General features: G+C 38.9%; 1 protein-coding gene and 1 long non-coding RNA gene across 4 annotated transcripts in view; one reads left to right on the forward strand and one right to left on the reverse strand.

Annotated features, from left to right (window-relative positions):
- The window catches only part of LOC129348608 (uncharacterized), a 181417-nt gene extending 177681 nt beyond the window's left edge, over positions 1-3736 (forward strand). The window contains exon 3 of the long non-coding RNA XR_008601222.1: positions 2223-3736. This is a non-coding gene — a long non-coding RNA (uncharacterized LOC129348608). The remainder of the gene's footprint in view (positions 1-2222) is intronic.
- The window catches only part of stk33 (serine/threonine kinase 33), a 31981-nt gene that overhangs the window by 5741 nt on the left and 616 nt on the right, over positions 1-25624 (reverse strand). Inside the window, exons 2-16 of one of the 3 annotated variants that reach the window (XR_008601210.1) lie at positions 22665-22799; positions 21589-21675; positions 20928-21041; positions 20703-20807; positions 20397-20535; positions 17814-17896; positions 17062-17149; positions 15117-15192; positions 14918-15030; positions 14723-14808; positions 14567-14639; positions 14056-14225; positions 13334-13426; positions 2263-13078; positions 1014-1340 (exon numbers count right to left, since the gene is read on the reverse strand). Coding sequence is in view for 1 of the 3 variants with exons in the window: in XM_055009331.1 (XP_054865306.1) it covers positions 12976-13078; positions 13334-13426; positions 14056-14225; positions 14567-14639; positions 14723-14808; positions 14918-15030; positions 15117-15192; positions 17062-17149; positions 17814-17896; positions 20397-20535; positions 20703-20807; positions 20928-21041; positions 21589-21675; positions 22665-22673 (1339 nt within the window). In the remaining 2 variants the exon portion in view is untranslated. Of the gene's footprint in view, positions 1-1013; positions 1341-2262; positions 13079-13333; positions 13427-14055; positions 14226-14566; positions 14640-14722; positions 14809-14917; positions 15031-15116; positions 15193-17061; positions 17150-17813; positions 17897-20396; positions 20536-20702; positions 20808-20927; positions 21042-21588; positions 21676-22664; positions 22800-25624 lie in introns of those variants that run through there. The other 2 variants (XM_055009331.1, XR_008601211.1) reach the window with 2 other exon arrangements.

Consider the following 25624-nt stretch of genomic DNA (forward strand, 5'->3'; position numbering starts at 1 on the left):
GGAGCATGTGCAACAAACATTTGAAAAACTGCACTTTAACATCAATGAATGACACTGAAGTTTAATCTCTACATAATGAGACTGAGTCTGGATGTGCTGCTCTGTCATTAACTCTTAAGTTTAGGGAAAGTTAAAACAAAAGAGGACAGTTCAGAGAAGACTTGAGAATGAGCTTATGTTGAACAAACATCTCAGACTTTCTGAGCTTCAGTACCTATAGCAAGATATTTTAACAACAAGCAACTCAAGAGATCCAGAAGTTGGAGAGAGTTAGCTTTAGCTGAGCCAAAGAACATGTGGGACGCTAACCTAGCAAACATTTCAGACTTTTCTCTGTGAATTCTGAGAAATAATTTCCTATTTAATGACAGAGCTACACATCTTAACTCAGTGTCATGAAAAGAGACTCTAATTCAGTGTCATCCATCCATATTAAAGTGCAGTTACCCAAAATGTTTGTTGCATGAGCTCCAACAAAACCTGTCCAGGTAGAAGGCCACTTTGACAAACAGGAAGTGGAAGATTCCAAGCAGATTTATAGAAGGGGGAACCAGACTGTACTAAGTGTGGTCAAGTATAGAGGGGTGTTTTGTGGGTTTTTAAGGCTGATAATGATTATTAGTGAGACATTTGGAGTAGATATTCATTTGCAGTAAATGAAAGTATTTAAAATCTTGAGTTAAATTTAGAAGAGCACAAACTCTAACAGAAAACTTTGTTGATGCGTTTTTGTTTTGTTTACAGATGTTAAGTTAAAGGAGTTTTATTCGTGACGTATAACCAATCAAATCACTCCAGAAGACAGAGCGACCACAGGTAGATAAAGGTTCAGAGCCAAAGTAGCGCCATTTTTAAATTTATTTATTACCATAAATCAGTAAAAACTAAAATACTGATAATCAGTAAATCAGTCAGCCCACAATTACAACAATTCTACAATGTATGTCTCTTTCCTTTGACTTGTTATTTGTACAATATACGATGTATATGATGGCGTTTTTTCATACCAAAGGCTATACTATGATGTTTTCTAAGAGACATAAGATGCTACTCTGTTTGTTCTGGCCCTGCACTCCTCCTCTGTTGTTTTCTGGATTGTACTCAGCTTCATGCCTTCGTCCACCCGGCCTCCGTTGACTCGTCCCGCCTGCCGTCTCTGGAGCTGAAGCTGGATTGGAACAGACCAAAGTACAGTCCAATCACGATGCCAGCTGCCTCTCAAAAGGCTCCTTCATCTGGCAGGTGGTTGCACTTCTTCTGAGGGGAAGCTGAGCTGGCCCGGCAGAACTTTGGAGATGTGTTCCAGTGGTTGGTGGATGTGTGGGGAGATAGAGAGGGACCTTTGAATTGTTCACAAAGGAAAACAGGAAACCCATTGGTAGTTTTAGTTTAGGGTGTTACTGTGGGGGTTTTTTGGGTTTTAAGAGGTGAACAGGAAGAGTTTTTTTTTTCGTATTGATTACCTTTACTTTGTTCCTGGTTGGAATGCCCATCAATGTCAACATGAAGTTCACTTTTAGTTCTGTTGATTTATTTTTATTTTACTAACAACCATTTGTTTTTAACCCCCTCACATGTTGTGTTGTTGTAAACTTACTCTTTCAAATAAATTCTTGTCTAACCCTCTGGAAACCAGCGTTTGGACTGTTTTTGTGTTGCTCCTCACCTACTGACAGCTGTGGACTAAAGGCTATACTGTGACGTTTTTAGAGCGACATGCTATACTATGATGTTTGTTGGGCGACACACTATACTATAGGCTTCTTTAATTGACATATTACTGTGACTTTTTTTGTTTTAGTTTTTTTAGCAACATATAAGAATTCGAACAGTTTAAAAAGTTACTATACTTTTACTTGTGCAATGAAATTATTATTCTATGGCATTTTTTAGATGACATATTATACTCTGATGTTTTCTTGAATTACATAGTAATTTGACAATATATTGCACTATGACATTTTTTGAACCACATATCATACATGACAATTTTAGGCAACATCCTATCATTTTGCGCTTTTTGAACCACATAATAATCTATGTTTTGTTTTTTTCTTGCCAACATGCTGTACTATGAACTACAGGCCATACTATGTTATTCTTGAGTAAAGCATACTATGACATTTTCTGAACTACATCCTATACTATGGTGTTATACACAGAGTGCTTTGGTTACATGTTGATTTATAATCTAGATTTTTTTCTGTTTTGTTTTTTGACAGGATTACCACAGACCTGACCGTGAACACCGTCGACACCAACCTCAGGGAGACGCTGCCTAAGATCTCAAGGCTGCTTGGTCGTGGTCTTTCTGGCACGTACTCTTCCAAGATGAGCCGGGAAGTTTAACACTGATGGAATGACACCAGGTCTAAGCCGACACACTTCCACTTCCTCCTCAACCCATAGTCTCTGGGAAACCTACATGGAGTAAGAAAAGTAGACAGAGAAGTAATTAAGTCTGTACACAACATATTAAAAAAGAAATCATGCTAATAAATTAAGTACAAAGAACCGAATTCGCCAATATACTGGAGACGAGAGCTATTTAATTTGATAAGTATAACCTTGTTTAGTAACATTTCAATTATTTGAGAGCAGTCCTAAAGAACTGCCTGTAATCCCAATCATAAAATGGGTTTGGAGGAAGAACATAGATGGTAATCTGGATATACATGAGTTAGGCTTTAGAACTACTATTGGTAGTATTGGTGGTAGTAATAGCAATGTGACTACTACTAGTAGTAATGGTAGTACATTAACTACTGCTGCTGATACTGGCACTGCTACTACAACTTGTAATACTATTACAAATGCTGACACTACTTCTACGACTCTAACAGCTGTTTATACTACTACTGCTGCTTGTACTTTTAGTATTACTACTACTGCTTGTACAACTATACTACAGCTACTATTAATCGTCTGGTATTTGGTTGTCAAGCTGCTAGCTCGCCTTAGCGTTTTGCTAGTGGCTAACTCGTTAGCTCTCATAGACTGGAAGCTCTCAACAAGATTTCATAATGAAAAAAGAGCCAAAAACTACTCTTACCTATGAAGAGTCATTCCAAGTTTCCTTGTCTCAATCGTACGACGCAGTGTGTAATTGTATGAAGCACAGTGAGCCGACATACTTGTTTCCGTTTTCACGCCGTCTACATCAACGGAATGCACTGAAACTTTTCCCCCACTAGCTTAGCCTCGCAGTAGCACGCAGCTCAAAGGGACGTGTCCTATCTACTGATTCATATCTATGACAACAACGGTGGCTGCACATAAGGACGCCTGACGTTGATTAGCTGCGTAAATACCATTATATCCAGTCTATGGTAAATACGTATGTGAATCGCATCATTGGCTGCAGCAGCCAGTCACCGGTCACTCACTGAGTCACACTGAAAAATAGCACAGAATGAATTGTTACGTGTTTATTTTATTTACAATTTAGGTTGGTTTTTTTTTTTTGTGCGCAGCGCAGATTTTCTGTGCGCGGAGACCGTGTCAGCAGTGCGCAATTGCGCACGTGCGCAGCTTAGAGGGAACAGTGCTTGTGTGTATGTCTGTGTAAGGGAGTGAGAGAGGGATAATCTATGTGCGCACCCATCTGTAGTGCATATGTCTGTGTCTGTACGTATTCTATGCTCTCATGGGTTATTAACAGTGAAACTCATCTGTGTGTCTCTCAAAGTAAAATATTCTGTAATGCAATATTGTTAATAAATGTAATCATATGCAACCTTACAAGTTATTAAATATGGAGAAATGAAGTTTGAGAATTTTTGAAAAAAAAAAATAGACCCAAACCTACCTAATACCTGCATCTTTAAGACCCAACCTGACTAAACTTTTATGCAAATTTGACAACTGAAGCCCAAGACATGAAACTATACAAAATATTTGCTTTATTTCATCCTGTATTGACTGTTAACTCAGCAGGCTAATGCATCACCTTGGCTACACTCTACAGCCTTTTTCCCTTGTCACACCGGGCATTTGCATATTGAATTGCGTCGCATGACACAGATGGATGCAGACAATTGGCACAGTCAGAGAGAGGAGGGGTGACATTTCCTTACTGACATTCATAAATAACCAAACCCAAACTCGACCTAAGCCTGAAGCTTTGTCAGGCTTTACTGACTTTGGATCAGACAGCAGTGCTCCATGTGCTCTATGCATATTTTTTTTTACAGAACACTGTTTTTGACACAAAAGGGTTAGCTGATGTGGGAAATAAATGTACTATATCCATGATATCATGGATGGATGTGGTAATGCTGAGAGTATTTAATTCTTGAGAAAGCTCGCAACCTACAAGAGACATTTTTTTGATGCTGACAGTGCAGTAGCAATTTGATTTAAGGCTAATATTAAGAACAGCTTTAGAGTATCAAGCCATTCAAATCAGAGTGAGAAAAAAAATTTTTTTCCCCACTTACCTTAAGTGGTATTAAACTAAAAAAGACAGCTAAAGTCCATGCCATGATTCACTCTGACCATCTTAAATTCAGACCTCAAACTTGATAAAACATTAAAATAAATGTAAAGAAGAAATATGCAACCGAAGTTGGCTGAAAATGCCAACCATTAATTCCATGCAATGTGTTCTGAAAAGGAAAGAGGGTGGAAAAGGGGTTGTTTTCTCCTCAGTAACTTACTAAGATAAAACATTCCATACAAGTTTGGATACCTAAAGGGCTTTACTTTTGAACTAAGTTTGAGAAGGAAAAGACCTCCTCACCAGCACAAACACCACTTTGTACAACAAGAGGAAGCACTGAGATGGTTGACCCTCTAGTCTGAAACACTTCTGCTCAACGGCTCGCCATCAGAACCGTCTTTGTAAAGAGCATGAAAAAAATGACATTCGCTGGTGAGTAAGGAGCGGAATTATCTGTTCATACTAACGTGCACTGTACCAACACCATCATGTGATATGTAAATCACAGCTGGAGGCTTTTTGCCAGCCAACGCCACTGCCTACAGGTTTTTCTTGCCTTTTTTCCTTCAACTCTTGATGAAGGTTGTTGAAGGTAGCTACTAACCAACCTCTGCAGGGCATACACTGAATTTCTACTCTTGCTGAAGCAAACTCAGAGAACAAATTCTGGCTTTTTTCATGCTTGTAATGTCCTGCATCCAAGATGTCTTCCCAAAACAGAGCAAACTATGCACAGAAAACATACAGCACCAAGTCTGATCTCAAATAAGGACACATTATTATGTGACATTAAACTGTGCTGGGGCACAAAATAATACGGCAGTTCTTGTGTAGAGTTTTTAACACAACCATTTTTTTCCCCGTTTAGTGTACATACATTTTGTGCCATAACAGTTTGTCTAATGTGCTAATTTTTTTCCCTTAAATTCAAAGACCTTTTCAGTAAGCAGTCACAATTTCATCAGAATCTTAAAGTAGTAGTATAAAAAATAAACAGGTAAATATATAGAAAACCATTTTTTTTTAAAAGCTTGATATATTTAAGTTATATTTTTCAGTTACTGTTGCCAGTCCTGTTATACCACGGACATCAGCTGAAGTTGCTGAGTGTTGCTGCTCTGAAACACCCTGCAATCCTTCCAATATTTCAGGGCACACCAAAGGACAAGTAAATACCATCATCTCACTGGATTTAGCAGTCTTATTGTACTCTGCTCCTGACAATCTCCCTCTAGGATATTTCACAGCAAAATTGGTAACTTCCATAGTCTCCAGCAATGCATAGCGATAGTAGTATTTCTTTTTCGCACATATATAGAGTATGCAATGAAAACTCCCTGGTGTATTTCTTAGGATTGGCATGATCACCTTTTCAGTTTTATCATCACATAAGCAGCCTGAGGTAATCAGATCACCATAGTTACTAAAGGGATGCTCGAATTAATGCATAACATCTACACAAGCTCACATTGTAATGAACACAATACAGCCTGTTTGAATGCACGCATTGTCTGTATTGCAAGGACAAGTCCTACGTACTATCATAATTGTGCTATTGATTGTACATAACTCACTTTGTCTGATTATGATTACAATTTAATATTGACTTTCTGTGTGCGATGAATTCACTCTGCCGGTGTCAGTCTTGTTGACTTGTATGATCTATGATTCATCAATACCATTGATTCTCCCAAAGTTCATCCATCCATATGTGACTGGCACACCAGTATTTTACATAAAAAAAGATTGAGGGGAGGCAATCTGCATGTCAGCAAAATGTCACCATAATTGAGCTTGGCTGATGTTATTGTCCCTTAACGAAGTTCTGACTGTTTTATAAACAGGGCTGGGACAAGAGGCATCAGTCACAAGGGAGACTGTTAACATTACCAAGGACAAGAGCACCTCGCATTAAACAGGATCGGCAGATTCACTCCCCCTTATGTGAATGTAAATGCACTTTGAGATCCCTACCTATCTATCTATCTATCTATCTATCTATCTATCTATCTATCTATCTATCCGTTCTTGTATTGACTCACCACAGTGATGGCAGGCGATATGTTTACAGTTTACAGAACAAAAGGAGAACATGTAGTACTACAATAGCACACAAGAATGAAAGCACACTGAGGCTAATTGGAAAGGGCCTGTCACTGATTACAGACACACTGACGCACCTTGTTTGTGTGTGTGTGTGTGTGTGTGTGTGTGTGTGTGTGTGTGTGTGTGTGTGTGTGTGTGTGTGTGTGTGTGTGTGTGTGCGTGTGCGTGTGCGTGTGCGTGTGCGTGTGCGTGTGTGAGAGAGTACATGTGCCCCGACTGTGCCTTGCGTGGGCGCATGGCTATTCAGTCCACACACACCTGTGTATCTCTGGCAATTGCTCTGCTGGTGGACACCGCTGTGACAGTGGGCTGCCCTCAGAGGTCTCTGGATATCCAGTGTAAATCCAGCCCAGTGGAGCTGTGAAAAAAGCTAATAATATGTTATTGCAGTCTAGGTCCCCCTGTCGCCTCTCCATCAGAGCACCACTGTCACCTTACACATAGACCACGGTGTGATAATGGACAATAATGCGGAGTAGCTGAGAGTGAGAAGTCCAATCTGCCTCCTGAGCGGTAAAAGGGCTGAGAGGAAAGCACACCCCATATGCCGCATGAGCCCTCCTGACTCTGAGGCCATGTGTCATCCCATCATGAACCTCTGGGCATCCCGTCCGATAGGTGATCATACTACTGATTATTATCTTATTTCATCAATCCGAAAAGTTCTGTCTTGACACGAAGAGGGCCCTCAGTGGGTTTCCTCAATGCAAAACTCACTAATTACTTTCTTTTCCACCGAGAAGTAAGGCTAATTGGACAATACTTCTCTACAGCTTTGTTTTTGTTATTACTGTTTTTTTTTTTTTTTTTTTAGACATCCAGATACTTAAACCAGCTGCACAGAGGACCATTGCCTAATTGTTTCATCATGATGTGTTTATTCATATTTAATGTAGAAGCATTTTCTCCTGCGAAAACATGGTCATTAGTGGGAGCCTCACAAAGAAATAAATAACCAGATTTGTTGTGAGAGTGTTTAAATTTCTCAAAGAGAATCTAAAATCATGTTATCAGCTGTGACTGCAGGCATGTTTGCAGTTAGTGAAGCACCACTGAACATAAGGCAACGAGGTATTGTTGCGATTTCTTTGTTTAGCAGAAAAACTTTATAAAATAACCTTCAGAACATAAGTAACAACTTCATTTTTAAACCTAAACATATTAAATATGCTTCCTTTGATCACGCGTGCATTTCTGGTTTTGCTTACAGTGAAATGTTTCCCTGCAGAGAAATGGGAAAACAGCAAAACAGTGTATGTAAAAACAAAATGGTCCAACTTTCAGCCAGACTGAGGCCTCTAGTGGCAGCTGAAAGCAACATCCACACCCCAGTAAAACTTCTCTAAACTTCAATATGACTTCATTAACAAAGGGTTTAAGGACACTTGTGGGATTTAATAATCTTCTTCTGCTAACTATCTTGTCTAGTTTGTACATACAGCACACAGAGGCATGGCATCGTGGTGAGGCAGGATACATTATATTTTTTCCCATAGCTCTACATGTTCAATGGGAGCTTTGTGATTAAGAAAAGGAAATCGTTTCTGGTTGTCACACAGGCACCACAGCAGCTTCTAAATTCCTCATTTTCGACTACATTTATGACAGCAAATTACAGTCTGCCTCTGTTCTAATTATTGTAATGCTGAGAGGGCACAGGGGGAATTTTATTTTCCGTCTGATGATTGAATTCATGCCTCCTTTCCTGAGTTGTATTTTGGTGCGTGACCATGAGCTTTGTGGTTTTCCAAGCCTCATGGGACCAATTCCCATTATTTACTTGACTGTGACCCCGTATCATGACCCTTCAAGTCTCTCATTCTGCAGAAGCCTACTTTTAAATTGCTCATCTAATGGCGACCTGCATTTTTACTGAACTGTAATGAATGTTCCAATTACACTGAAGGTGATGGAGGCGATTTTCCTATGATAGAGGAGGTGATTGGATCTCCCACACTCCATTTCACTATCTCTCCCTGCTCTTCAGGCATTCCCACAGACCTGTGGTCACCACGAGCTGTTGGGAGGAAGCTAAGCCTCCACTTGTGGTAATGCACCCTCTCAGTGCGCTGCCAAGCCGTGCACCAATGAGGTGACTACAGAATTAAGTGCTCGAAATAAATGAATTCATTCTGGCAGAAATGTGTCAAATGACCTTTCCGCTGCTCATTACACATGGTGCACATTACACCAGAGAAATGCTCCTGTTGTCTGGGCTCCTTTGTTTCCCCCCTCCTGTCTGCCTTGTCAAAGGGGAATGGTAATTAATTGAAATCATTTCCATGTGTAAGGTTGTGTAGATCCCTCCTCAAGGTGTGTCAATGGGTCGATAGATATTTGGAGTGTATAGTGGAGTCAGGTGATAAGAACTCCAGTCATACTGTGCTAAATGACTGCCAAAGCTCCATAAAACCAATTCAAGGGCAGATGAGTATGAGGGCAAGAAGTAACAGAAAGAGAGAGGGAAAGGCATTGTCCCCAGCAGACTGTATTCTGACAGCAGCGACGATGGTCACTATCCACAGAAATTGCAGTGTTTTGGATCATTCAAGGCTGGGCACATTTTTCATTTTCCACCCTTTTTTCCCTCTGATTAAAAGGTTGTTTGTGAGAACTGAAGAGTCTCCTTGGAGGTGGCATCCTCCTGCTTGACTGAATGCAGGGCATTTCACCCAGCTCTGTGCACAAGAGAGGAGAGCTTATCCTAATGCAGAGGCTGCCTGTCTGCCTGCCAAAGAGAGATGTGGCTTTAAGAGGGCCATACATGGTGTTGATTAGTTTTACTGAGCGGGTATGCAGAGACCAATAAATTAAATATGAATAAATTAAAAATGTACTCTAGCAGAAAATTGCTTGGAAAACAACCACCTCCCCATTAAAATATGTATAGTAATGCCTTTTATGTGAAGTAACTTGGGATTAGATATCACTGTAAATTAACACACCATCCAACCGTAGTCAAGAACTTTTCACTTTTAACAAGGACTTATAAAAGAGGTATTTACTCCAGTGTGTTCAGTAATTAATTTGATATTCAAATGAGCCTACAGTATGTATTATAATTGCAAATATCCCAAATAAGAGTAGTTTTAAAAAGGGGGTAGTGTCAACAAAGATTGATGAGGCTTGCTTTGAAATTGCCATCTGTTTCAAATGTTTACTTGACGCAGAACCACCCCCTCCCTCTCCTTTTGTGAAAATAGAGGCATCATGGTTTCCTCCCGCCATTTGGCCATATGTATCTGTTATTTTGTGTGTGTGTGTCTGTGTGTGTGTGTGGGGGGGGGGTTGAAAGCTGCGGTGCAACACACACACACACACACACACACACACACACACACACACACACACACACACACACACACGCATCTCCGCACGCAACGTAAACACTGAAGGGGATCAGGAACATCAGCATGTGTGATGAGCTCCCACAGATAACGTCTCTGCAACATTTCCATGACATTGTAGCTGCGTTACCTCATTACCACAATGTCACAGCAGCAGTGTGAGGATGTTGTGTCGGGGGTGAGGACGGAGGGGTGGTGGGGAGGGGGTCAGCTGCAGGTATCGGGCCTCTGCAGATGAGCTGATTAATTAAAGGGAGCTCTATTAAGGTTATTGAGATGCGCCCCCCCCCCCTCTCCGAGCAGCTCCCTCCACGCTCCTCAGTGGATAAAGGTGGATGCAGCCGAGGGGGGCCCGTGGAGGGGAAGCATCCTTGCCTCTTTTGACATTAGCCAGCGTGCATCCACTTCACACGCCCCACGACTCTCGCCACAAGTGCCTCTCTGCACCCCACCTTTTTTTCTTTTTTTTTTTTTTTTTTGCAGGAGTGACACTCTCGTCAGGCTCCAAAATGGGGCTGCAGAGTTTTAATCCCTCCAGCCCATCAACCCACCCACCCTTACTTCCATCTGTCAGGAGCACTGCTGGAGGAAAAGGGGGAGGAGGGAGGGTTTCAGGGGGTTGCAGGGGGCGCATCCCTCGTTCCATCCCGACGAATTTTCTAATTTCCTTTGCCTCCATGCTTTGTCCCCAAATTCACGCCCCTAACCTATCCACCGTACAGCCTCTCATTCTGTCCCCCACCCGCCTCTCCCACCTCTTTGCTCTGTTGTTTTGGCAAAAAGGAGTAAAAAGTAAAACCGGAGGCTTCTGTTTTTCTGCAACAATACAAGCTGACAGTGTTTTAACAACATCTGAACCGACTGTCAATATACATAAAAACGTTTTTTAATCTCTTTAAATTTTTTCCACCCTGGGCCTTGTGCAAACACCCCTACAATCTGCTGCAGGTCAAATTCTGCTTGTACTTTTTCTCTCCCCATAATTAATAAAAAATGAGGCACAAGACAGTAAGGAACACGTGCTCAAATCCCATCTCCTTTTACAGAAGTATCTCCACTGACAAAACTTTGCCATACATTAGGTTTATAAACAGGTTCATGCAAATTCAGTGTTGTACTACAAGAAGTTTTAATTAGTTGGATAAATCTTAACTGTGTGTTTTTGTTTTTGAATTATCAACAAAACCAACATGACAGCAACCAAAAGGAAGCAAGTCTTAACCATTTATTTGTCTGAGTGTACCATCAAGATATAAGCATACAACAAATTAATTAATGACATATTACATGGAGATGACAGTTTCGATGGGCAGTGGCTCAAGCAATCAATTCTAATTACGCATCTTCATGCACAAAACTAGGTAGCTTTAAGGACAGCACCTCCTGTCAAATTAACTCCAGGAAATGAATTCAGCAACTTACTACAGCTCCATCTGCTGTTTATTGCCGTCTGAGTAAACCAAAGTATGTCAATAATGTTGCAGTAACGTAGCAGTCTTTTTGGCAAGCAGCTTAAATCAAAGATATTTCACATTTCATTCGTTCATCCTATTTTGTTTTATTAAAAAATAAATATATATGTATTTTTAAAAACAATAAAAAATAACTATTTTGCATATCTACTCACTATGTTAAGAAACGTCATTACAGTACGTCTGCGTGGACAGAATTTGATAAAGGCTCACTCTTTCAAGAAAACAAATGCAGACTACATTTGCACATACACAGTAAAAACACAGAGCCTCTGAACGAACACAGGGCCCTATTGTCAGCACTCATTCACTTCAAGATGCAAATGGGTGGATTTGAAATTCACCCTGTGTGTTATGCTTGGATACTTTAATGTTGTATCTATGCTGGGGATTATTCTCTCTACAGCGGAAAAACCTGTGCTTGAATGGCAGTGCCCTCAAAGTAGCTCCTACTGCTTTCAATGGCCTCCAAACGAGATTAGACCCGTGGCTGCCCTCAGTCCCAATCCTCTGCATTCAGATGGAGCGTAACCAGCCTGTGTGACAGTTTTTCTGTTTTGACACTGAGAGGGTGCAGTCACTGCGTATAGGACGTTTTGGAATTGAGAGGTCAGAATGGAAAAAAAGAAAATCCCAATTGCTCACTTTGGTGTTCTAAAATGATAGTCAGTAAAAACTTCTATATTCATCAAGGGTATTTTCTCTGAAATTCAGCAAATTATTATGAAACTGTAAGAAATATTTTGTCTTTGTTTTTGTAATTTTATATAAAATGTGCAACAGTTCTGTGTTCACTGCTGTGTTTTATATTTGGCACATTTAACTCTATATATACTCTATATATAAAGTAGTAAAAGACCACAAGAAAATATAAAATGTAAGAGGCATACATTACCAATATATATAAATAAGGAAATAACAGTAATAATAACAAGATATGCTGCTAGCAGTAAGCAGATGACTAAATAACAGTTTCATAAAGGAATCAGCTGTGCTGTGCTCAAGTCTCCCAGGTGGCTGTCTTTACTCGACTAACTAATTAGGTCATTGCTGTAAGATAAAAGCATCAGTAAATTTCGACAAACTCATTCAATCTCTACATTTGCTGGCCACAATAAAAAGTAAGTCTGTATTTACGTTGCTTGGTGCTCTCAAACAGTTGCCTATGTAATAGGAAGCATTTGTTCAACTGTTCTACCCCATCTCGGAAAAAAACTCAGACTGGGCTTTTCTTTTGGCACAAGACAGAGCTGAAGTTGGACCCCCAGCTCCAGTGGGTTTTAATTTCTTGCACTATTTTCACATCTGTATAAGATTCACATTTTTTTGACCCTCCTGTCACTGCTTAGTCTCTGGCCATCACCATAAAGGCTGCACCATTCAGTTGCATTCATATCAAAATAATCAAAAGAATAAGAAAACAAGTGTATATCTGTCATACTAAGCATCAGTCTATGTCTAGTTTTTCTGTGTCTCACGTTTTCTCATTTGATATGGCTTGTTTTTTTAATTTTATTCTGTATGGGTATTGGTCTTAGAGCTAGCTGGTGGTTTGCAGGGGCCAGTCCTACTTTACTAGAGGTAGAAATTCTCTGGCTGTCTGCCTTACTTGAGTCGGTGGGTGGTTTCTGTCCTGTACTGAAGTCCTTCTTGTCCTGAGGCCTGCGTTGCTTTATACTTGGCTGTATGGAGGGTTTTACACCAGCATGAGACTGCAGGGACAAGATTCATATTCATCTTACGTAACAGAATTAACTATGACATTCATGTAAAAACAGCTGTATGGCTACACCTTTATTAACATCTTCTATAAGAGGAAATTCTGGCACCATCTAGTGGTGTTTCAGGATAAAAGGAAATATGAAAGAACAAAGGCAGTTCAACAAGAAAAATCTAAATCCAAAATTTATAGCGGTATATATTTGTAGTCTGAAAACTTAGCTCTAGTTATAGGAGGTGCAACAAACCTGTGTGGCAGGTGGCTGTTTTGGGGTATCAGAGTTGTTCATGCGCTTGTCCTGAAGACTGCCACCACTCTTGTTAGCCTTTGTTCCATGATACTAGAACAACCCAAAGGGAAACATGAGAGATCTATACCTGGATTCCATGACCATACATAATAAATAAGGGCTGAACTATAGAGCAGAAGGTTACATTAAAGGAAAATTCAGTTTTGTTTTGTTGGGGTTTGTTTCCAATCTGTCTCTGAAACACTGAGCTTCAAATTAATTGAATTATTACATAATTAATCAATGACATGAATGAAATGTACAAATCAGAAACATTACAGTAACTTCCAACAACTTTGTATTAGCACTTCCCAAAATGTTCTATTTGTAACTCCTCATTGCAATGTAAAGACATGCAGATTTAAGGAGTTTGGGAGTTTTGAGTTGTGAGTTTTGTAAGTTGGTGGCTTAAAAAATGATCAGTGTCATTATGAAACAACTTTGTATAAATAGTTTTGCTACACATGCTGATATATCTACTCAATAAGAGAGACCAAGTTTAAACAGTAATAATTACCACAGAGGGTGTGTGATGTGTAAGCAGATAGAACAGATAATAATAACAAACTTACAATAATCACCAACAGAGCTTTAATAGGTAAGAAGAGACTTACTTCTACAAATAATAGCACAGGTGAGGACAAAATGTTGTAGCGGTGTGCTAGATAGGCATACGGTACCAGTTTGCTTGATGCAGAGGATGCACAGGAGCTGCTGTTTGTCTCAGGCCTGTGTTTAGCATCACTGCTGCAGTTACTGTTTGTTTCCGGTGAAACTGCCGGGGGGATTGGGAAAGGTTCCAGGGTGTCCTCAGAAGAGGTGAGGGATGAAACCGCCAGAGGCTGTGTTCCTATTGTGGACGATTTAAATAACACTGACATTAGCAAACCTTACATGACTTTCTCTGTATCTCTGTCCCTCTGTCTATCCCTCTCTGCTACTTTGTTCCTCAATACTCTCCTCTGTATAATAACAAAATCACTTTTATTTACTTATCACAACTAGTTATTGTGTAGATTTTACTATTTTGACCTTATTTGGTAACTTCGCCATATCAAGTTGTACTGGCACTGTTTTCAAATGGCTGCTCAGCATCTGTTAAAGTTATGTATCAGGATACCTCAAATGTTTTTTTTTTTTGTTTGTTTTTTTTTTTACTATGACTTGGAGGATTTAAATAGTCAATATTACTTTCTTTCTCTTCCCGGTGGCGACACATCATCTCGAATATGTTGGACGGCACAGCAGGCACATTAGTGTCGCCCTGTTAGACAAAGCACCCCATGAGAGCTCTTCATGTGACACATTGAAAGTTTATGAATGCAGCTGGTAGAACTGGTGTCTTACTGTAATCCAAGGGTTTTCTAGGAGCTGATTAGCAGACATGCGGTAGGCAGGGTCAACTTTCAGAAGGCAAGTCAATAGATTTTTTGCTGTTGAAACAAACTCAAGTTCATAAGTGAGTTAGTTGTCAAACATATGCACTGCTGTGAACTGGTACTTTACATATATGCAGGAGTGAGAATGAAGATTAATTGTCACCTGCATCACTGACGGTGGCCCAAATGGGTTGAGGAAATCTGACTTCCGTGTTCATGATCTCTTTAAGTAGGAGTGCCTTTCTTTTGGAAGTAAACGGAGGTTCCCCACACAGCCTTTAGAGAAACACAGCCAGACATATGAATCCACAGTATGTGTGTGCTAGTACATGTATAAATACAGCATATGTGTGTCTACTTACAACATATACATAACAACTCCTATGCTCCATACATCACACATCTGGCTATAACCACGATCGCTCATCATTTCAGGTGCTGGAAATGACACAAACGTAAAGCTTTTTCATTGGACACAGAAATCTGGGAGCAGAAGGTACTAGTTCAAACTAATTTTCACCAGTAGTGGTGCTACTGAGCCCCATTTAAATAATACTGTATCGTGTATGTTGTGTTTCATCAGCACATTCACAAGGACACACACACGAACACACACCAAGAAAAGGAATGAAGAGATCGACAAGGGGAAAATGTGTATCTACAGCTGGTGGCAGTAATGAGTCATAAAAGGCAGCAATGCAACAATAAAAGAGGAGAGGAGAAAAAAAAACACCTGCAGGCTTTAAAAATGCAGGTTTCACATTTTTAGGGAGAAAAAATTTAAGTTATGATGTTAGTAATGTAACAACTTTGCACCATTCAATTCTCAAAGTGAAGCTTTTTAGATTCAGTGTACACTCCACACAACCTGTATAACCTTGAGGTGAATCAAACTTACTGAATGCATTTTACTTTCAGATAAAAAAAACATTCAACACTATTTTCTTTGGTTATTTGAAACCTACATTGTTTATATCTGCTAGCAGATTTCTTCTACCACATCTTTTCCTACACATTGTTCCTCTTTTGGTGTTCAGCATCTGTTTACCAGTGGAATAGTATGAAATAAAGAAACATAAATATTGTCTTGCACCATTACAAATTTATCTGTGTTTGGCTGTAATGTCAGCATGCTAGTAGAGCACAAAACAAATACCAATTATAATAGCTCCATAGCACCACTATTGCTCGGAAAACACCAATTACCTTTACTACCTTCACCTATAATAGGACACAGTAAGTATATACAATACTGTGCATAAGTTTAGACTTTAAATTAGATGGTTTCCTAAAAAAAATGTACATGGTTATTTTTACATCGTCTAAGTAAATATGTCAATAGGAAATATGATATTTTAGATTTCCAAACATTCTGTTTGCAGCAAATAAATATTCCACTGAGTTATTTATATGCTACAACAGACAAAGTAGCAAAAGGAATTTGTAGACATATAGTTCAGTGTATTATTGAAGAGTTATAACAAACAGGTGCTAATAAACCAAGTCATTAACTTGGCTGAAGTAAAATCATTAATTGTGACAGAAACAGCTGTACAGGAAGGATACATCTGGGTAAGGCACAACCATGCTAAAAAATGAGGTTGCTGAAGAACTGACAATTTCATCCAAACATCCTAAACCATGGCAAAAGTTGGCATAGTAACAAGACGGAGGATGGTTCTCCTGCCTTAGCAAGTCTCTCACAGGCAGAAATTTTGCAGCAAACAGGCATTTTGTTAGAAAAAACTGAGTGCTGCAGACTATAGACACATTAAGCTGTCTTCCTTTCCAAACCAGAAGTTGTCCATTAGTACCATCAGGGAAGACACCACCATTCCTCTAAAGTAAAAAACCAGCAAAGTGACTCAGCTCTGCAAAGATGACAACCTCAAACATATAACCATAGCTTCAATGCCATGAGGAACGAGAACGTATGGCCCCACATAATCCCGACCTCAACATCAAGGACTCAGTCTGGGGTTACACAAAGAGACAGATGCAATTAAGAAAGAATATATCCACATACTTACTGTTGCAGGAACACTGATTTTCAACTGCATTTGCATACCTTGAAAAATTGTGTGCAAGTGTTGGTGAATATTTGAAGGAAAAGTGGTAACACTGTGAATATTCATTGGGTTTATGTGAACTTAATTGGTAAATGAATCCTAATCATGGCATTATTTTTGAAAGCAAGTTCACTAATCACCTAAAATGTTTGAAGAGTACTGTACACTCATTCAATCTTAGATCCCATGGTCATCTGTGTGGCCTACTAGCAAACTGTAAGAGATACAGGTGTCATACCCATATACATGAGAGTCCCACAGGCCTCTGTCATTATGTTCTCAATCCCTGCACCACCTGTCTTCACCGATAATCCAAAATCTGTCACCTAGGTGGAGAACAGCACATAAGAAAAAGGCGATACAAATAAACATGATTTAGACAAGCTGACAACCCATATTAAATTCTTTGTTAAAGGTGTTTCTGTCAGGATAAAGGTACATTGTGAGCATAAACAATGATTGTGAACATTTGATATGAAATAGCTACTTGACCGTTAAGGCTGTAAAGGTCTATATATTTGCAGAAGACAAAAGTCTAGAAGAAAAGGCCACTCCTGTGAAATGAAAGTCATTGATGCTGTGCAACGACAACACTTTCTTATCATGTGTACAGTAAGTGTGTGTTCATCTGTGTGTGTACAAGAAAAGAGAGAAAGACAGTGAGAAAGAGGGACATTTATGCTGCAGCCGAGCCTTGTTTTTTGTTCACACACCAGGTATCTGCTTTGGCTGGCTCATTGTCAATCCACACAACATGCTGTGCTCTGCTGGTCATTTGTTTAAAAGCACAGTTTAGTGTCTCTTTGTAAAGGTGTACTATAAAAGAAGACCAGAGGGAGTCTATCATAATGAGGTAGTATTTAAAGCCTTTACTAACTATAGAGAAGACAGTGGGCAAGGAAAAAGTGCCCATCTGAGGCTTGTACTCAGTCCAGCGGGGAATGAATAAGACACTGATGGAAAGTTTCATCATTTGTGTCGCCATTTTACCTTGATATCGATGCTGCTGTCATCCTCGTTGAGAGAATTTTTCACAAGAATATTCTCAAGTTTCAAGTCCCGGTGCACTGTAACTGTAGAGTGTCAGGACAAAAAATGTTACGTATACATAACTGGTGTGACTACTCAGACATGAATGTATGTATGTGACAATCAGAGTTTCAGGATTAGGTGTTTCAATCAATATTTAAATCTATATTTTATATTACCAGTAGATCAGATAGGTGTAAAGTGTATACTCAATAATGAAACCACTGACAACACAACATAGCTTGGATAAATTGCAAATCCTGATCACACCGACATCAAACTAGTAGTTTGTATGTTTTCTTGTGTTTGCTCAGTATTTCTCCCAACCCAAAGACAAGCATAGCACTGTAGACAATATTACCCTTGATTAAGGAACGGGCCTCACTGCAAGACGTGATTTTCATGTTCTGTACTGTGGTGGTATACTGCTCACAAATTGTCAGAAGTAGAAAAACAGAGGGCATATGTCCCCATTGAGATTAATACAGGCTAAATAAGCAATACAGCTTCATGGACTGAGCCAGTGGAACATGGCCATGTTTTGAAAAGTCACTTGATGAAAATCATAGCATCCTTATAAAATAAGGGTGTTTTATGTTTTCAACATATTTTGGTTTCTTGTCTTAAATTTATATGCCGATCAGCCACAATATTAAAAGTACTTGCCTGATGTGAGTCCCACTCTTGATGTTAAAAAAGCTCTGACTAATCAGGGCCTACACATAGGACGTCTAGCGGTCTCTTGTGGTGTCTGTCACCAGGACATTAGCGGTGACTCCTCTTAGCCCTGTGGGATACAGGATGGTGCCTCCATAGATGAGGTTGTTGAAGTGCATTTTGTTGGGGATCTGGGAAATTTGGAGGCCGAATCAATGTATTTGGCTCTTTGTCGTATTCTTCGAGCCGTTCCTAAAGAATTTTTCCAGCGTGGCAGAGCACACTGTCCTACTGGGGGAAGCGCCGATGCCGTGGGGGTGTATTCTTGGTCTGCAACAATGTCTAGGTGGGTAGTACATGTCAAACTAACATTCACATGAATGCCAAGACCCACGTTTTCCCAGCAGAACATTTCTTTGTAAGGACATAAGCAACATTATAGACTTCACTCAGCAGTGGTTTTAATGTTGTGGCAGATTGCTGTATACCAAGGATTGGAGTCAGAGTTGAACAACTGAAAAAAGACTTAAGTGTAAAATGATTTGCTAAGGTCAGTCACAAGTATAGGCTATGTTTCGTACACACTAACACAATGATCTGTTTACTTTGCTTTCTAGTAGTAGACCAGGCTGAAGGGCCTCGTTAACAAAACTTGGAAGAGTGTGGGAAGGCAGGAGGAAAAATACAATTTGCCCAGGGCAGTCGTTTTTGCTGCACTGTTTGAAGCAACCAATTATACAATGCAGCAGTGTTGATGGTGTGTGAAAGGCAAGTTAGACCAACTGGTGTAAACAAAACAAACACCTGAAAAGATTCTGTTTCCATTTTCCATTTAAGATGTTTTTTGCACAGTAATTCCTCTGAACAGCTTGGGGCAGCTGAACTCTCAATTTCATATTCAGAATTCAATAATTACGCACACTTTAAACATGAGTTAGCAATTTGAAATTACATTAGTTTGTCTTCTATATGTCTGGTTATTTAATAAAATATTAATTAGAAAAAATGATGGTTTATTTGCCAATATAATTTTGTTGCATTTAGTTTCAGTAATCATCCTTTAAGGAACTCACTGAGAAATAGTACAATTTATTACAGCTTCTGAATGTGCAGTGGTAATAGTTACATGAATATAGTAAATTGTTCCCAGCACTTGTACTTGCATTATAACTTAAAACCTCTGCTGAGCCTAAGTACAGCTATGACTAACAGCTGAATGTGGCAACTGGTAGCTGAGACTGACAGAAGATAGGAAAAAAATTGATAATCTGAGAAAACCTGAAGAAATATGGGCACAGAGGCTGTCACTTGACAAAAGGGTTCTGGATACCTTATTCAAAGCCAGCACTTTCTCCTTAGTATCATTAGTCTTTGTAGTGGTGAGGTAAACCAGCACGGAGGGACTTTCCATGTAAAAACACCTGTTAATCAGTGTTGCTCCCTGGCTTGTTGTAAATTAGTCATTAGCCACATGTAATGATACCTCATTGCCAAGCAGTGTCCTAAATTACCTCTAACCAAAGACTTTACTATTAAAAGGGGAAGCAGAATTTCCAAATAAAACCAATTTAATTAAAATGTTTATTATGTCTTTTTCCTGCCAGCTATTCATTATTGTTATTTTATCAAAATAAGCTCCATTTCCATAATGACTGAAAGCCATAATGGCAAGAAATCTCACATCATTGAGGGCAACACAATTTGAATATAATAATGGCAGTATGACATTATTACAAATTAGCTGAAGCACACTTTATTTAAAGGACAGTCTGAACTCTGTTTTAGACTAAAATATAATCCTGTACAATATGTTGCACACTAGAGTATAATTAATGTAGCTAAGATCATTTTCAACACTTACAATGTCAGTCTGTAAAATTACATTACCTCTTTTATGAAGGTAGACAACAGCATCAGCTAAACTGCAGATTATATTTCTTGTCTCATCCTCTGTGAAGAACTTTTTTCGCTGCAACAGCTGCCTCAGGTCACCTCCTTTGCACAGCTCAGTAACCAAATAAATCATCTAGAAACAAGAAGAGAAATGCATCTTAGTATACAGTTCATTTGTGTGCTCATCAGTAACATTTATGCAGATGCATATAGTAATAGGAGATTATGGCATGTTACACTCACCCACTCACTTAATTATGCTTACTTTGCATTTTCAGTTTGAAGGACAGCAGTGCTTACCGTAGCTGTGCGATAGACTGCCTGAAGATGTATTATGTGAGCATGATTCACTTGTTTGAGAATTTCTATTTCGTTATCCACCATCACAACTTTCGAACTTCCTGCCTGATGTGACAGAAAGTCAAATCGAAGCATTTGTTTCTCTACAAACACGAAGCTCTCTTATGAAAGCAACTTTTTATTACATTAGAAAGGCATTCCAAGAGGGATGCCAAATACACTCACCGCTGGTCTGCAAACCTCCTTAATAGCCCATTTAGTCTGTGTCTCAATGTGGGTGGCTTCATAAACAACTCCAAAGCTACCTTGACCCAGTTTCATTCCAAATTCATAAATTTCCTATGGGGATAAAAAAAGGAAAGGAAAAAATAATACATTTGTAATATACACCGTCACACTGTCAGTCATATACAGCAGAGGATTTCCCCTGAGCTTTTGTTAAGGCTCTAGGATCATTTCACTATTGTTTTTCAAAAACATTATGTCTTAACTCAAGACCTGAATTCTGAAGTACATCGTAATTCAAAGCTCTCTTAAAAAAGACACTAAAAGTTTTCCAGTCTCTAGAGCTGCAGAATATAGTATTTTTAATCAAGTTACAAATGATTAAGTTGCTGCTGCAGTTCATTCAATCTCAGGTCTAATTAACTTGATTATTATCTGTGTGCATGCAAGACTGAGCACTAGCTACTTCGGATTTGGCAAAGGGACCAGACAAATTCCCCAATGGAGGAGGGCTATACAACAGCAAAGCGGAGTTTGGTCCTCGACTGGTGCACATGGAGTGGACTATAGAGGTCACCAGTGACTATGTATATGTGGAACTTGCTCATGGGTAACCACATAATAGGACTGTGGGGGAATCATGTATAGAAGCTCTCCATACCCTGAGGTCTGTGTCATTTTCCAGACGTATATCAAGCACATCCCTCTTCAATGTTTCCTTACTGGTCCGCGCGGACATCAGGTTCATCTGCGGATGAAAGAAGGAGGAGGTCATTAACTGTCTGAATTAGCCAAGCTATAGCATGATAGGCATGTAATAGACAAAACAAGTTCTTAACTGAGAAATAACTACACTTATTTGGCTATTCAATTAATTATTTTAATAGAAAAATCTGTGGAATTGTTTTTTCTACTATGGCTGTTACTGCAGATGAATGGAGTCATAAAGACGGACTTCTTAACATCTGCTCATTAAGGACCAACACATGTTTTTTAATATTGCTGTGATGCCACATTTGTGACCATCTTCTTACATTAATTACTAACAGCCCAAGCTCAACCTTAAGATTAATCAACTAAACATCTCCTTGTCAACCAATAAATTAGACAGTTCTCTCATTCTTTCATGACCCAGTTTACCATCATTTCTAACCATTAGAGCTTAATCAATACTGGACAACCAAGCGTGTACAACCCAAATGCACTACATTTGCAGTGATACAGTGACACAAATATTCTCTAATACTAGGAATCATAAGTGCTAGTTTCAACAAAGTGTCACAAGATGGACAAAACATTTTAACTGAAGCTTAATTTACCATTTAAGCTCATTAAGCTACTGCCATGAGTTTACTTTTCAAGTACTGCACAGAATCACTGAAACTTTACTTCTCCAAGTCTAACTTGTCACTTTTTTTTTATTACTGGTTTATGACCAAACTGCTGTCTCTGTCTGAGCTCATATTCACTTTAAGCACAATTTACTCTGCTTGAAAAACAGTCTCTAAAGCCAAATTAAATGTAAAGCAATTATCAAGTGATGACTGGGAGCGATGAAGTGGATCCACCACACGCACAGCAATTAATTATTAACAAGGAAGCGGTGTCTTTAACCTCTTCACTCTGATGCATTATTTTAGCCCTGACAGGCCTCTCATAACAGGCCTGTCTCTCCCATTATCTCCTGTCTATTTTCAAATCAAAACGATTGTGACAGCCTCTGGAAATTCCAATCACCTCAATCATAGCTCATTTGTGGAAGACAGAGGCATGTGATGAGTGTATCACTGAGGACTTGAGGTGACTGGAGAAAGGTCTCGTGCACCTCAGGTGTCTCCCATACAGCGGCGTCTGGTTCTTGGCCCCAGATCTCTGATACAATGGAAATAAGATATCAAGGTCAGGTTCAGGTGAGAAGTCTGACCTAACAGACATAGGTCTTGAATTGCTTTAAGGCTGGAGTGCTTATCTGCAATCTCTAGACCTGTTTTTTTTTTTAAACAGCAATTCAAACTGCTGTTCAAAACACAAAATAGATTACTTACTTGACTCTGTTTTTTATCTTAGTACTAACTGAGGTCTCAAAAGGCTTCATACAAACAACACAAGCAAAAATGGCCAGACAGGGTCAAAATGCACACAATAAATATTGCATTCAGCAAAGATAAATAAAAGTACCTGTGCTTCTTCTGTCAAATGATAAAAAAAAAAGCTTCAACTTCTTTTTTACCACCTGTAAGGAAACACACCAAGAGGGCAGACTATAACAGGCAGGAAGATCCTTCTATTTCCCCCAAATCCAACCACTTTTTGGAAGAGTTGCTCCTGACAAACACTCAAGAACTGCTAATGGAGTGACAAAGATATGATTATGTAGTGGCTTGCAAAACATGTCCACTTGTGTTTGTTGCATGACCAAATTGCTGGAAATACACAGTGGTAGTGGGTAAGAATGGCACCCCTGTGGCACTTGTGCACCTAAAATGCTTTTCATTACGGCTACATTTTCTGTCCAGGTACCTGTACATTAGCACTTATGCTGTGAAATTTTAAAACTTCCCTGAAGGACCAAGTCTAGACTACTTCTCCTTTTTCTTGACTTGATTAAGTCAGCACTACAAAACTCTGCATAGAAATCTCTTTTTTTCATCTCTACATAAAGGACTGACCCAAGAATAAATACAGACTTGTTAACTAGGTCAAGAAATGACAAAACGGCCTTTGTTCAGCCACAGGAACTCCGAAAGATAAGCAAACATCAGTACACACCCCATCTCCAAGAAGACGCAGACTAAGGTCCACCTTTTACATTCAGTTTGCCTCATCTCCAGTTTCAGCAGAAGTAATTAGAGCCGACAGTTCATCACAGGTCAAGTCCATACTTGCCTCACCTCTCCATCATTCTGTCAGACAGCAATTTCTGCTTATTTACACTACTGAGTGAATAAATATACATAGCACCTAATGACTGGAAATGTCAAATGAGATATATTGTGCAAGAAATAAGCATGCAAAATCAATGTCATGCTGGAACAAAGAGAACAGGTACATACAAGGGTAAGGTAAGGTAAGGGTAAGGCTCTGATCCTCTGAAACTTTTCTACGCTTAAACTTGCTTGTCTTAACTCAATGTTTTTTTATATATATATATATATATATATATATATATATATATATATATATATATATATATATATATATATATATATATATATATACATTTCCTCTCTATGCCTTCATTGTCTCTAAACTCTAAACAATAGATATGTAAACATATCACCTTCAGCTGTGGGAAGTGATAGACATTTATCATTATTTTTAACATTTCCTAGACTAAACAGTTGACCTATTAATTACTTATTCATTAATTTCAACCTGTTATCAATCAATAATGGAAATAACCATTATTTGAACCCCTAATGGTATAAATAAGTTCCACTGCACAGTAGAACAATTGATTTCCATGATTCATTGCATCTCTGAGAGGAATGGAATATGCTGTTGAAAATACAATGTCAAAAAAACAGTCACCACTTTTCAATCTCAACCCACCAATCAAGATATTACACATTCAGCTATCAGTTATTGCTCAGGGTCTTTCAAAGTTTACTTACTTTAATTGCATAAATACTAGAATAAATTAGGTTTGAATTCAGTCACATTGCCTTTAGCTGTTACAAGCAGCTGGTGAAATACAGCTTGAAAAACAAACAAAATCCGAATCTTACTAACTGCAATTAAAATGTACACTGCTATCCGTTTTGCTTGCGCCCCAATATTACATTTTACTCATGTGAAACTTAATCATTTATTGACAGCTTGGCTTTGATGACAAATGATAAACTTCACAGTCCTAATGAAGCGTGGAATTACATTACCTGATGAGGCAAGAAATTGCATGTTTAGAATGCAAATATCCCGTCTACTTCACTAAGTTATGGAGTGAATCCAAATATTATGCAGGGAGATTATCAAAGCTTGTGGTCTAAATGTAATATACCGAGAGCACATCAACATTAAACCATTAAAGCCTACAACAGACTTACTAAAGAGCTGTAAAAATATACTGTACCTGACAGCTGATGGACTAAGGACTGACAAAAAAGGTGTAGCTTGAAGTAGCTGTTTCTATGCTGCAAACAAGTAATGCAGTTTCCCTATAAACAAGTAATTTAAAGGCCCCTCCAAGAATGCCTGCTGTCTTCAATGGTCATGTTTGATAAGTGTCTATTGGCAAGAAAACATGCTTTGCCAAAAGGAAGCAAAAGATCAAATTCTGCAATTTGCTCAGGGCACTCCACATGTTGCTAGGAGATAAGGGCCAACAAATTCAAATTTTCTCATTGGTTTAATCCTGGTTAAAGCTAATCTCTGCCCTTGCTGGGCTCAGCCTTGGGAAGCTAGGAGGGCAGACATCTAGGAAAATGTAGGCCACTGCAGAAACAAGAGCAAATAAAATATTTTTCAATGACAGAAAACTCAGCACATCCATATCTAAGTACACAAATGTCCACAGCGGCGGTTATTAATAGTTCATGCCAAGCTAGTTTGCGTTTTAACTGTTAAAACAAGACACGTAGGGTAACCTAAACTACAATTTATCTGTTTAAAATAGGAGTAGGTGTTCTATATGTAAATTACCTGTTGTTTTTATTGTTAATTTTTACGAAGACCGTTGGATAATTTTAAGCACTGAG

Source organism: Amphiprion ocellaris, chromosome 1 (genome assembly GCF_022539595.1).
Source record: "Amphiprion ocellaris isolate individual 3 ecotype Okinawa chromosome 1, ASM2253959v1, whole genome shotgun sequence".
Lineage (NCBI taxonomy): Eukaryota > Metazoa > Chordata > Actinopteri > Pomacentridae > Amphiprion > Amphiprion ocellaris.